This window comes from Emys orbicularis, chromosome 6 (genome assembly GCF_028017835.1).
Source record: "Emys orbicularis isolate rEmyOrb1 chromosome 6, rEmyOrb1.hap1, whole genome shotgun sequence".
In the NCBI taxonomy this organism is placed as follows: Eukaryota; Metazoa; Chordata; order Testudines; family Emydidae; genus Emys; species Emys orbicularis.
Window position 1 is genome coordinate 13,333,767 of NC_088688.1, and position 12,863 is coordinate 13,346,629.

General features: G+C 45.2%; 1 protein-coding gene across 3 annotated transcripts in view; it reads right to left on the bottom strand.

Annotated features, from left to right (window-relative positions):
* Nucleotides 1-2,209: 2,209 nt before the first annotated feature.
* The window catches only part of ST8SIA5 (ST8 alpha-N-acetyl-neuraminide alpha-2,8-sialyltransferase 5), a 77,319-nt gene continuing 66,665 nt past the window's right edge, over nucleotides 2,210-12,863 (bottom strand). For all 3 annotated transcript variants that reach the window (XM_065406702.1, XM_065406700.1, XM_065406699.1), the window contains 2 exons: nucleotides 4,117-4,209; nucleotides 2,210-2,678 (listed from right to left, as the gene is read on the bottom strand). In XM_065406702.1, the coding sequence (XP_065262774.1) occupies nucleotides 2,210-2,678; nucleotides 4,117-4,209 (562 nt within the window). The remainder of the gene's footprint in view (nucleotides 2,679-4,116; nucleotides 4,210-12,863) is intronic.

The window sequence follows — 12,863 nt, forward strand, 5'->3', positions numbered from 1 at the left end:
ACAAATTCCATGAAGTTCAATGTATGAAACTAACTTGGCATCAACAGATCAAGAATTAGACCTCAGCAGAACTGGTAACAATAAACGGAAGGGTTCTCTCTGCTATGCCTTTTAACCTCTCTTTAATCACACCTTTGTTTTTCAGTGGTTAAGTGCTTTCTAATCTACTGCCAAAATGGCTTCTCCCATATAGGCCAGAAGAGATGTGGCTAGTTTAATACGGAGACAAATATTGCAAATATAAGATACCTGTGGAAATATTAAACTACTCATTTTACAAATCTTGATAATCTAGGGGAGAAGGCCAGGTCCCAGGGTCCACCCTCCATATTATTTAGACCTAGAAAACACTGAGCCAGGTTAAATTGTACATGTTTATCAAATTACTGATACTATCTAGGAGGCTGCTAAACATTTCAATTAAGGGCTTGTCTGTACTTCAAAGATTTGCCACTTTAATTATGGCAGCATCATTTAAACAGAAAAAGCTCCTAGAGTGGACACACCTATAACGCTATGAAAGTGCTTATATCAGGATAGCTGATTCCTGTACAGGAACTGAAATAAGCTATACCAGGATAAAGCACCTTTTATAAAACTGCAGCAACCCTAGGGCTTTTACCAGGATAACTATGTGAGCAAAAAAATCCCTCTGACCTCACTGACATAGTTATGATGGTAAAACTTTTAAGTGTAGGTTAGCGCTAAGATGGGATAACACTCACAACAGTGTCCCCAACAGAAGACAATGTCTAATAAATACACTTAAGGTCTCTAAATGTATAACTTTAAATTAAACACACACGAACTATGAGAAGTGTCTCCATTGCTTAACTTCATTTCTATCTCCTCCCAGCCCTCCAGCCATCAGCATTTACTTTCCAAAAGCTGCTGTAAATATTGAGTAACTAGAAAGCTTTCCCACTGGGGGAAGCACCTCATCATTCTGGTGCTTCATCAGAATCATCCGGAAAAAATAATCTGCAAGAAGAGCCTTGTCGTCTCCTATGGTCGGTGCCATATGAACCTCAAAATCAGTTCTGCAAACCTCATGTAGAATAGTCTCACGGGCTTCAAGAGAACTATTCACATGCCCAGGCAGAATTCTATGGGGCCAACATATTACTTTGCTAAGGCCAGGTCTACACTACCGCGGTAGTTCGACAGCTGGCAATCGAACTTCCGGGTTCGATTTATCGCGTCTGGTCTGGACGCGATATATCGATCCCGGAAGCGCTCACCGTCGACTGCGGTACTCCAGCTCGGCGAGAGGAGTACCGCGGAGTCGACGGGGAGCCTGCCTGCCGCGTGTGGACCGCGTCTGAACCGCGGTAAGTTCGAACTAAGGTATGTCAACTTCAGCTACGTTATTCATGTAGCTGAAGTTGCGTACCTTAGTTCGAATTTGGGGGTTAGTGTAGACCAGGCCTAAGAAATAGTCAGAAGTCCAGAGCTGGTGACTGCAGGAAGAAAACGTGTTTGGGGAAGGGAGGGAGGCATGTAAGACACAAGGAGGTATGTGGGAAAACAAAGAAGAGGAAGCTGTGAGATAAGATTGATGCAGTTACATTTTGCTGGGAATTGCAGTTTAACCACCTGTTCTGTCCTGCCTGGCTTCTCACAAATGATCTAACCTCACCATGAGATATCACACAGACATGTTTCATCGATGCTATGGGTCATTACACAATAAAGACCACAGCTTATACCTCTCCCCTTACAACTACAATAATGCTTAAAGAATTTGTTTTTAAAACCTTAATGCAAGAGAACAGCAGTTTCAATAAAATCAACAATGTCCGCAGTTGTCTATGAGTCAAAACACCTTTCTAATGCCCTGCAGTATATGCTAAAATTCGCTTTACCCAATGGGTTCCGTTTGGTGCTTTTCCTGAAAGTGAAATGATAGCTACACTAATGTGCTTTGTATATCTCTAAAACCTATTGGAAATGTGCTTCTTGATCTGATTTCCAGGGCAGTGCATATCCTATGATGGATGAGTTTCACTTCACCCAAATCACATAACCCTACCCCATCGAGCAGGAAGGATGCTGGAATCTCAGCTTCTATGGGATGCAATGCTTTGAGAAATCGATATTGAACAATTATTGCATCATCTCAGGATGTAATAAAACTCTTCTACACTAAACATAGACACTGAGTTCCTGTTGCACTTTTACATCGGAGGAAAAATCATCATCATCATCATCAACAGCAGCTGCAAGTCCCGGTATGAACATGCAGGATCCCCTTGCTGTGCATGTGGAGGAAGTTGAAGATTTCTGAGGGCATTGCGTGGAAGCCAGGGCGAGGTTTGACATTGTCGTAGTAATGGTGAGTTATAAAAATCCCTGAGGGGTTCATGGGGAACGCCCAAAAGCCAAAAAGGTGGACCTCTTCACAGAGTTCCAGGGCAGCAGTCACCAGAATCAATCCCGTGCTAATCCGCTTGGCACGCACCCCTTGACCGAGCCAGTAGCGCGAGACGTTGATGAGATACTGAGGGTGGAAATAGTAGACAGCTTGCTGAGATTCAAAATCATCCAGGACGTATTTGACCCGGATAGAGACATCCGTGTTGCGGGTGTTGTAGAAAGCAGGCAGCAGCACCGATGCATTTTCATAAACCTGTAGCACATCATAGAAAGGTTTCCTCCATTTCTCCAGCTTATGGAATCTAAAGAATAAAAGGATACAAGTGATTATCAAGCTGCGAGGTTCAATATGAATTAAACTAACAAACAAGAAGCTTTCCATAAAGATTCCCTGACACAATGAAACACCCCTGATCTTAATAAATAGAGCTGCTTGCAAAAAAATTTTGAAATGATCTTTCAGTGACAAACGGAAAATGTATTTAGCTCTGTGGCTGGTAGGAAATTTGTCATTAAAAAGTTCTGGTAATAAAAAAGGGAGAGGGGGAGAGAGAAAATCATGAATATATTTCACCTTTCCCAACCAGTAAATCCTTTGACTAGTGGTCAAAAAATGAGTCAAAATTTCCACAAAAATTTCATCCCTTATTTTTTCCATCAAAATTTAGGTGGAAAACTTTAAATTTTGAAATGTTTTTACTAATTGTATTCGATACATATTAACACATATCAGTGTCGGGGATTATACAAGAATTAATATCACCTCAGAGCAGAAATTTTAGTGAAACATCTAAAATGTAATCATAGACTTTAAGGTCAGAAGGGACCATTATGATCATCTAGTCTGACCTCCTGCACAACGCAGGCTACTGAATCTCACCCACCCACTCCTGTATCAAACCTGTGTCTGAGCCATTGAAGTCCTCAAATCATGGTTTAAAGACTTCAAGATGCAGAGAATCTTCCAGCAAGTGACCCGTGCCCCACGCTGCAGAGTAAGGCGAAAAAACCCCAGGGCCTCTGCCAATCTGCCCTGGAGGAAAATTCCTTCCCGACTCCAAATATGGCAATCAGCTAAACCCCTGAGCATGTGGGCAAGACTCACCAGCCAGGAAAGAATTCTCTGTAGTAACTCAGATCCCACCCCATCTAACATCCCATCACAAGCCATTGGGCATATTTACCGCTAATAGTCAAAGACCAATCCCATTATACCATCCCCTCCATAAACTTATCAAGCTTAGTCTTGAAGCCAGATATGTCTTTTGCCCCCACTACTCCCCTTAGAAGGCTGTTCCAGAACTTCACTCCTCTGATGGTTAGAAACCAATGTTTGAAAGAAGCTTGTATCTGTTGGGGCCAAATCCCATTCACGTTACTCATGCAAGGAGACACACTGAATGGACTTCTTGAGTGAGGCAAGCGGGATGTAGCTCTATGGCTCCAGTCCTGCAAGCAGTTAAGCATGCGATTAACATTATGCATGTGAGTGGTCCCGTTGATTCAATGGGAACATACAAGGCCCTGCTTAACTTTAAGCACATGCTGCTGATTTCAGTGGGACTTAAGCATGTGCTTTTATGTGCTTTGGTGGATTGGGGCCAGACTGCTCAGCATATTACACAATCAATCCTTTAGGTCTTGTCTAACTGCAGCCAGATTTTCTGTGACACTTCTGTTTGTCTGTTTTGCGAAGACAGGAGGAAAGTCTAAAGGGGTTAAAAAAATTAACGAATTGACCTTTCAGTAATAATGCTGGGATTGACTGTCACAATGTCTGTCTTTACACCAACGTCCACGACATATTTCTCAGATATAGGAGGTAAATTGCATCTAAAGGAAAGAAGTAAAAAGTAAGTTCAAGAATGCCTTGCAGCTGTTCAGGATGAGAATGTGGAACTGTGTTTAAACATTTGTTATAAACAGCAAAATTAGAAGTAGACTGTGAATTAAGAATCTGATCATGGATACACAATCTGATGGACTGTGGTATACTTGGTCCTGCCTCAGCACGGGGGCGAGGGTGGACTAGATGACTTATTGAGGTCCCTCCCAGCCCTACAATTCTCTGATTCTAAAATGAGTTGATGCTTAAACTGCACACTGCAGGTCACAAATTGTTAATGTCAGTGGCTGTAAGAAGAAACATATTTACTCCTCCCTGCTCATGCAAATGTTAACACACACGTGCACCCTGTAGAAATGTCCATTGCTTGTTAATAACATTTCCCTCTTGTCAGTTCATTGGCTTTGATTCTGATTATATTTATGGCCAGAAATATCTGGATGAGACTACAGGAAAAACTAATCTCTAAACTCCCAGTGTTCCTCAAATATCCCCCTCTATATTGTGGATACTTATAGATTCATAGATTCTAGGACTGGAAGGGACCTCGAGAGGTCATTGAGTCCAATCCCCTGCCCTTATGGCAGGACCAAATACTGTCTAGACCATCCCTGATAGACATTTATCTAACCTACTCTTAAATATCTCCAGAGATGGAGATTTCACAACCTCCCTAGGCAGTTTATTCCAGTGTTTAACCACCCTGACAGTTAGGAACTTTTTCCTAATGCCCAACCTAAACCTCCCTTGCTGCAGTTTAAGCCCATTGCTTCTTGTTCTATCCTTAGAGGCTAAGGTGAACAAGTTTTCTCCCTCCTCCTTATGACACCCTTTTAGATATCTGAAAACTGCTATCATGTCCCCTCTCAGTCTTCTCTTTTCCAAACTAAACAAACCCAATTCTTTCAGCCTTCCTTCATAGGTCATGTTCTCAAGACCTTTAATCATTCTTGTTGCTCTTCTCTGGACCCTCTCCAATTTCTCCACATCTTTCTTGAAATGCGGTGCCCAGAACTGGACACAATACTCCAGTTGAGGCCTAACCAGCGCAGAGTAGAGCGGAAGAATGACTTCTCGTGTCTTGCTCACAACACACCTGTTAATACATCCCAGAATCATGTTTGCTTTTTTTGCAACAGCATCACACTGTTGACTCATATTTAGCTTGTGGTCAACTATAATCCCTAGATCCCTTTCTGCCGTACTCCTTCCTAGACAGTCTCTTCCCATTCTGTATGTGTGAAACTGATTGTTCCTTCCTAAGTGGAGCACTTTGCATTTGTCTTTGTTAAACTTCATCCTGTTTATCTCAGACCATTTCTCCAATTTGTCCAGATCATTTTGAATTATGACCCTGTCCTCCAAAGCAGTTGCAATCCCTCCCAGTTTGGTATCATCTGCAAACTTAATAAGCATACTTTCTATGCCAATATCTAAGTCGTTAATGAAGATATTGAACAGAGCCGGTCCCAAAACAGACCCCTGCGGAACCCCACTTGTTATGCCTTTCCAGCAGGATTGGGAACCATTAATAACAACTCTCTGAGTACGGTTATCCAGCCAGTTATGCACCCACCTTATAGTAGCCCCATCTAAATTGTATTTGCCTAGTTTATCGATAAGAATATTATGCGAGACCGTATCAAATGCCTTACTAAAGTCTAGGTATACCACATCCACAGCTTCTCCCTTATCCACAAGGCTCGTTATCCTATCAAAGAAAGCTATCAGATTGGTTTGACACGATTTGTTCTTTACAAATCCATGCTGGCTATTCCCTATCACCTTACCACCTTCCAAGTGTTTGCAGATGATTTCCTTAATTACTTGCTCCATTATCTTCTACTTAAAACGTTTTACCCAAAAGCTAAAATATAAATTAGGTAACACTGGCATTTACACACTTATATGTCTTCTGTTACCATACTATTGGAGCAACTCAAAATCTTATTTGTATTTATGCTCACAGCACCCCCTGAGGTAGGTCAGTGCTGTTATCCCCATTGTACAGATGGGAAACTGAGGCACTAAGGGTATGTCTACCACTGGAATGTGAGCCCAGGCTCAGCCTCAGGCTCAAGCCTAACCCCCCCATCCATCCACACACAAATCGTGCTAACCCAGGGCTCAGACCCAGGGTTCAAGCCCTATTGCTTTGCAGTGTACATGCTGCTCCGCTTGACTCAGATCCTGGGAGTCCTCCAAAAAGTATCCCACAATCCCATAGACCAATTTCCTTTGTCCTTGCTATGTTCCTTTGTCTTCTCTATCTAAAATCTTCAATCTACTCTATAGAAAACACCAGCAACCACCCTCGGTGTACGTCAGCAGCTCAGTAAGTCAGCGTTAACCCGTCCATTGTCTTCTGATCACCAAGCTGCCTACACACCATCAGAGAGCCTTCTGTGTTTGCAATGGAGATAGAACAGAACAAGCCTTTTGCAAAGTGCACTGCTTGATCTCACAGGAGCACAGCCTGGTTTTGGAAACTCTCTGGTGCAAGGCCAGCAGAACTGTGGCCTTCAGTAAGAGGACCAGGAATGACCCTGCACAGTAGCAAATAGCGAAGAGGCTGGCGGCTTTGCAAATATACCGAACCAGTGACTAGTGCAGGGAGTGGGTTAAGCGGCTCAAGAGTGAGTACCGGAAAACCAGGGACCAGAACTGCACCTGGGGGAACTTGTCAAAATCATGCCCATTTTATGAAGAGTTTGGCCAGCTGCCGGGCGCTATGCCCAGAATGGTGCCAACTGTTGTGCATGATGACCTGGTCAGCTGGAATGGTGCCCTAGTGGCCCCAGAATCATGGGCGGTGGGTATCAAAGGCCAGGGGAGGCTAAGCCTCCCCAAACCCAGGCCATGGCCCCGCCCATGTTCCACTCCAAGGCCCTGCCTTCCCCCCTCCCGACTCCCCTGAAGCTGGCAGGGGCTCAGCTCCAGCTGGTGGCTTGGAGCTTGGTCAGCCCAGGGGGACAGGATGGGTCAGTGGCCCAGGGCAGTGCTGGGGCTGGCCCAGGATGGCACGGGGGCAGGTGGGCCGGAGCTTCTCAGTGGGGGTGGGGGCACCTCAGGGTTCCTCTGGTAGGGTTGCCAACTTTGGTTGTATGAATTCCTGGAGATTTCATCACATGACAGAATTTTTAATTAAAGATTAATCTTTAATTCCTGGAGACTCCAGGACAATCCTGGAGGGTTGCAACCCTATCCTCCAGCTGCGTGGGGTGGGCCCTCAGGCAGAAAGGGCAGGGCCAGCGGGCTAGCTTCCCCGAAGGAGAGAGTCATCCACCACCCATGCCCAGGATCTATCATGGGGACTGATGGGAGCCAGCACCAAGCACCGAATGGAGACAAAGAAGTCACCCTGTTGCTGAAACCAGTTCCAGAGTAGGCTCTGGAGACGCTGCACACTCTGGGTCTATACTCAGAAGAGCTGTTTGATGCAGCCCCTGAGGGACAGCCTGCAGCAGATCCAGACAGGACAGAAGCTGCCCCTAAGCCTGGTAAGTTTCTGGCTCCATTTTAATGTTTATTAATACAGTAATGGGAGGGATTTCCATTCTATGAACCAATGCTGCAGTTATGAGAAGCCCCAGCTAGCAGCGTGTATCTGCTAATGGCGGATTGTATGCCAGAGACGTGGCTCCCCCCACCACGTGGAGTTCAAAAAGGCAACTGAGGCATGCAAACATTAAAGAACACGTTGGAAGTGTATCTTCACTGGAAAGGCACAGATTTTTGCTAGGGCCATTCTTGTCACTTAAAAATAATAACCTTATATTGCCATGCCTGTAAGTATGCCTCTCTATAACCATTTTATGGTCTATCAAGCTGCCTGGCAATAGTGAACACTGTGTGCGTGCATGTGTGTGTGTGTGTTTGGGGAAATGTGTTCCATTCACAAATTTAGTCCAGTTCAGTTGGAAGTAATCCATGCAGTCCATAGGTGACAAAACTATTTGTTCCAAATATGACGGTGGTTTGAAATTTTCTCCAGAAACGTGCTGGGGGCTGAGAGGAGGAAGGCTGTGGAGTTCTGTGGTTTTCCATGCAGTCATGGCAGGCTAAGCCATGTGCAAGCTAACGCAGCATCCTGTTGATTCCTGACCCAATCCTGGGTACTGATAGCTGCAAACTTTTCCTGAAGCAGGAACTCCAGATAGGTTGTCACATTTCGGGGAAGGGCGTATGTTCCAGGGCCACCTCAGTAGCTGACCAGCCCAGACTGCTCATAGCTGTGCTGTTCATTCACTTTACGTCTGAATACTTCTGTTGCATAAACTGCAGGTTTCCCACCAGCAGACTGGAATAACATCTCCCTTTGCCAGTCGGGCACCACAAGAACTGTTATGTCCTCCAAAATGTGGAAGGCCTGAAATAACAGAAAAAGCCTGTCACCCCTCACCACCTGCCCTCAAACCCAAGTAGTTTTGCAATTTTCTACAATAACAAATGCAGCTTTGCTTCTTTAACTTACCATTGTGCCTGCAATTCTTTGGCTGCACAATTAACCAAGCTGTGTCCAGGAGCTTCTGTGGGCCGAAGCAGCCTTCTCACAACATATTGAAGTTCCGTTCATAAAAGTATCGTTTTATGTCCTTGAAATTCCACAGAGATCTTTTCTGTGTTCCTGCAGGGAGCTATTTGAGACAATAACCCTCTATGTCTTGCCCTGTTCCAGGCCAATTGACCGCGAGTGGCTGCAGCACCTCCACTGCTCTCCCACACTGCAGCACACGCCTGGGCCAATGTACCTTCCGAGCCCATTCCACGAGGAAGCGTTTCCGTGTTGAACTTAGGGTTGAAGTTCTGGAGAGGGCCACAAGTAGTTCCCATGCCAAAGGCAAAGGGACCTGTGGCTAGAGGAAGGGCATGCTGCCAGGTGAAAGGCTCAGGCTGGCTGCACGGCTTGAGGCCAGGGTTTTAGCATGGGAGCAGGCACTTGCTTCACAGTTCCTGGAATAGGAACGGTGGCTAAGGGAGGAGGACAGAGATGGTTTGAGTGGCCCATATCGCTGACTGCAAGAGTAGCAGCTCCTGCTATATCATCTATGCCTGGCCTGACCTCTGCGCACTACCCTGTGCTGCAGTCCAGAAGCAGACTGGGTGGCCCAGGCAATCGGACCCCAGGTGTGGCTGGGCAGGGCAATATTGCCCCATGCAGCCCTCCATGTTGACCCCCTCCCCGTGTATGCCTCCACCTCCCTCCCACAGCACCAAGTGCATGGCAAATAGGGAAAGAAGGGAAAAGAGAACAGGGGATCAGGGAAAATGCCATGATGGGGTGGGGGTGGGGGATTCTGTTTTGTATGTGGTTTCACTGTTTGCACTTTTTCATGCACTTTGCAGGGTGGGGGGGTTGTTTCTGCAAGCTTCTCTTGTGACTGGTGTTTCGGTGTGGTGATGGCTGCTGGCCTGCCTGGGAATGGGCGAATGTTGTACTTTTCTAAAACACATTTATAATTAAAGCTTTTTTATTTCATCAAATAAGTTTATTTCTATCACTGCTTCACATGGTGTGATGCGTATTCAAAATAATAAAGGTAAACACATGATCAGGGACAATTAGGAATTTGTATGCAAAGACTATCCCTCAACCCAGTTATCTATAGCCATTCATACTTCAATCACTTCCTTACATCAATCCATTTTTGAATAACCCTCTTCCCCCTATTTCATAAGTGGTCTTGTCATTCCTAATTCCACCCTCCTCTCCAAGCACCCCACCCCTCCCCACAATCAGTAAGCCTCATGCCCCCCACCAGACCCCACAAGCACATTCATAAAGGTACTATTTCCCCCTTTTCCATTGGACCATGCAAGTCCATAATGTGGGAGCACAAAGCATCCCTGACTGCTGTTGTCCGGGTGCATCCAGCTCCAGCTGTAGTAGGTGCACTTTCTGGCTGCGGGTATCAATTCAGCGGCCCGTCGCTGTCATAGGCCCATTCAGGGGGAAATGGCTCACCTCTGGCTTCACAGAGATTGTGAAGAGCACAGCAAGCCACAGTGAGGCAGACACCATTGATGACACTGGCATCCAAATGGGTCTGTGGACATCTCGAACGGGATTTCAATCTGCCAAAAGCACATTCAGCAACCATTCTACACCTGCTGAGAGTGTCATTAAACTATCTTTTGCCAGGGCCTCTGAAATCAGGGTACAGTTTCATAAGCCAAGGCAAAAGGAGGTATTGCAGGGTCCCCCAGAATAACGGTGGGGACAGTAACTCCATTGATGATAATGTCATTTGGTGGGGATAGTGTCATTTGGTGGGAACAGCCTGTCCATGAATGTAGACTCCTGATTGCTGGAAAACCCTGGCATCTTGAGTTTTTCTAGTACAACCCATGTGACATTCATAAATCGCCCTCGGGTCCACAAGAGCCTGCATAACGATGGAGTAGTACCCTTTGTAGTTTATGTATTTGTGTGCTCAAACTACGAGCACATGAATCTCATCAATGGCCCCAGTGCAGTTTGGAAACCCCATTCTCTCAAAGCCAGCAATTACTTCAGGACTGCCACTTTGGGGTAAACCACATGCCTGATTGCCTCAGAAACCTCCACAGCCACTTTACCCACAGTTGACTTTCCAACACCAAACTGGTTTGCAACAGACCTGTAGCAGTCTGGGGTAGCCAGCTTCCAAATGGCTATAGCAACCCACTTCTGGACCAGCAGGGGTGGCCTTATGCATGTGTCTTTATCCTGGAAGATTGGACAAGTGGCTTGCAAAGCTCCAGAAATGTAGCTTTCTTCATGCAAAAGTTCTGGACCCATGGCTGGTCATCCCAGGTGCATGACAATGTGATCCCGCCAATCTGTGCTTGTGGCCCTGCTCCAGAAGCTCCAGTCTACATAGGGGGCATCAGAGGCTGTACGGAGTGTACTGAGAACCATCAGTCAGTTCGAGTCTGCCATGCTTGGTGCTCCTCCTCCTCTGCCTCCTCCTCTTCCCGCTCTCTTTATGATGGTGCCGAAATGCGCATCAGCATCTCACGGAAGTGATGCCCATTTCCTGACACAGGAGTGAAAACGCAAGCAAGAGAAGTTCTTCACAAAGTGTCTCCTCCATGTGGCTGGCTCGGGTGGCTGGAAGCCCACTGACCAAAATGACTGCTTGGCGAGATGCGTTGGTGGGTGGTTCAAACTTCCTGTCATGTGCAGGGTGGATCATCAAGTTTTCCCACAGTGCAACACGGTCAAAGGGCTAGCTAGAGCAGCTGCATTTTAGGTGGGCACTAGAGAGTCTGGGATTTGGTTGATTTGACTTAGGTCTGGTTGCTGCAGTGTGGATGCCAAAGCCCCAGGTTCAAGCCTGTGTTAGAAAATTCTTAACCTACCGTTAACAATAAGTGTAGACGCTCAAGCCCTGCGTTCTCTAACCCAGGGTCAGCTGACTTAAGTCCCACTAACCCTGGGCTTACATTGTAGTGTAGACATACCCTAAGAGGCAGATTTTTTTTAACAGTATTGAGGCAGATAGGTGCTTTTGAAAACCTCACCAGGGCTCTATCTACCCCATTAGGCATCTAAGCACCTTTACAAATCTGGCCCTAAGTGCCTTGCTCAAGATCACACAGGAAGACTGTGTGGAGCAGGGAACTGAGCTCGGCTCTTCCAAGTCCTCCCTATCAGGGCACAATCTTCTAATATTGAGGATTCTGCATTAGAAGTCTTATGTAAGATCTGAAGTTGTTTAACAAGACGGCAGTAATGACCCTTTGGAGGGAATGTTGAAGACAATCGTTCATACATTCGTACTAGTGTCCATATCATTTCGGAGACTGACATCATTGTCTATCCTTCAGCCATGGTAGGATTGCTCCCTACGATATTTCTTCTGCTAGCTTGTCCAGTCTAGTTTTAAATTTCTCTAGTAAGTTGGGTTCTACTAATTCCCTTGGCAGCTAAGTCCATAGCCTATTAGAACTCATTTTTAGGAAGATTCCCCAAATATTCAGCCTCAATTTTTAATTTTCTTAATTACCCAACTAGTAGCAAGTATCAGTGCAATACCGAAATACATTAGGGCAACTTCTATTTGTTGAATTAGAAAACATCTTATAAAAATAATTAAATCAGCTTAAACCAACAATATTTTTTGTGCAAGAAACATAAAATCATAACATTTTGTGCAAGATCCTGCCAGGGATCTACTCCAAATGTGTCTGATGTGTTTCCATGTAGTTTTCCTATTTGGTCAGTAGGTGGAGGTAGGCAACAGCAACTGGTGATAAATGGAAATTCCATATATAATCTAAAATAAAATCCATTTTTTCCCCTCTAGAAAACAATGGTTTCAAATCCTTCTAAACATAAACATCCCTGTCAGTGTTAAAATAGGCATCAACATCATTACCACTGACTTCAGCAGCGTTCTTTGGATGTCCTGCAATGTATTTTTAGCAGTTTTAATGGCAAAATGAGATGATTATCATCCCACAGTGAAGCAATATGGCATCAGTTCAGGAAAACCTGCCTCTTCGGGACTGCACTTAAGCACATGCTTTACTTCAAAGTTGACATCAACAGAACTTAAATATGTGCTTAAAGTTAAGCACATGTGAAATGCTGTTCTGAACAGACTTCTGGATTTGAGCATCTGCATTTCTTAATCAGGGCCTATCTTCCTTCTAG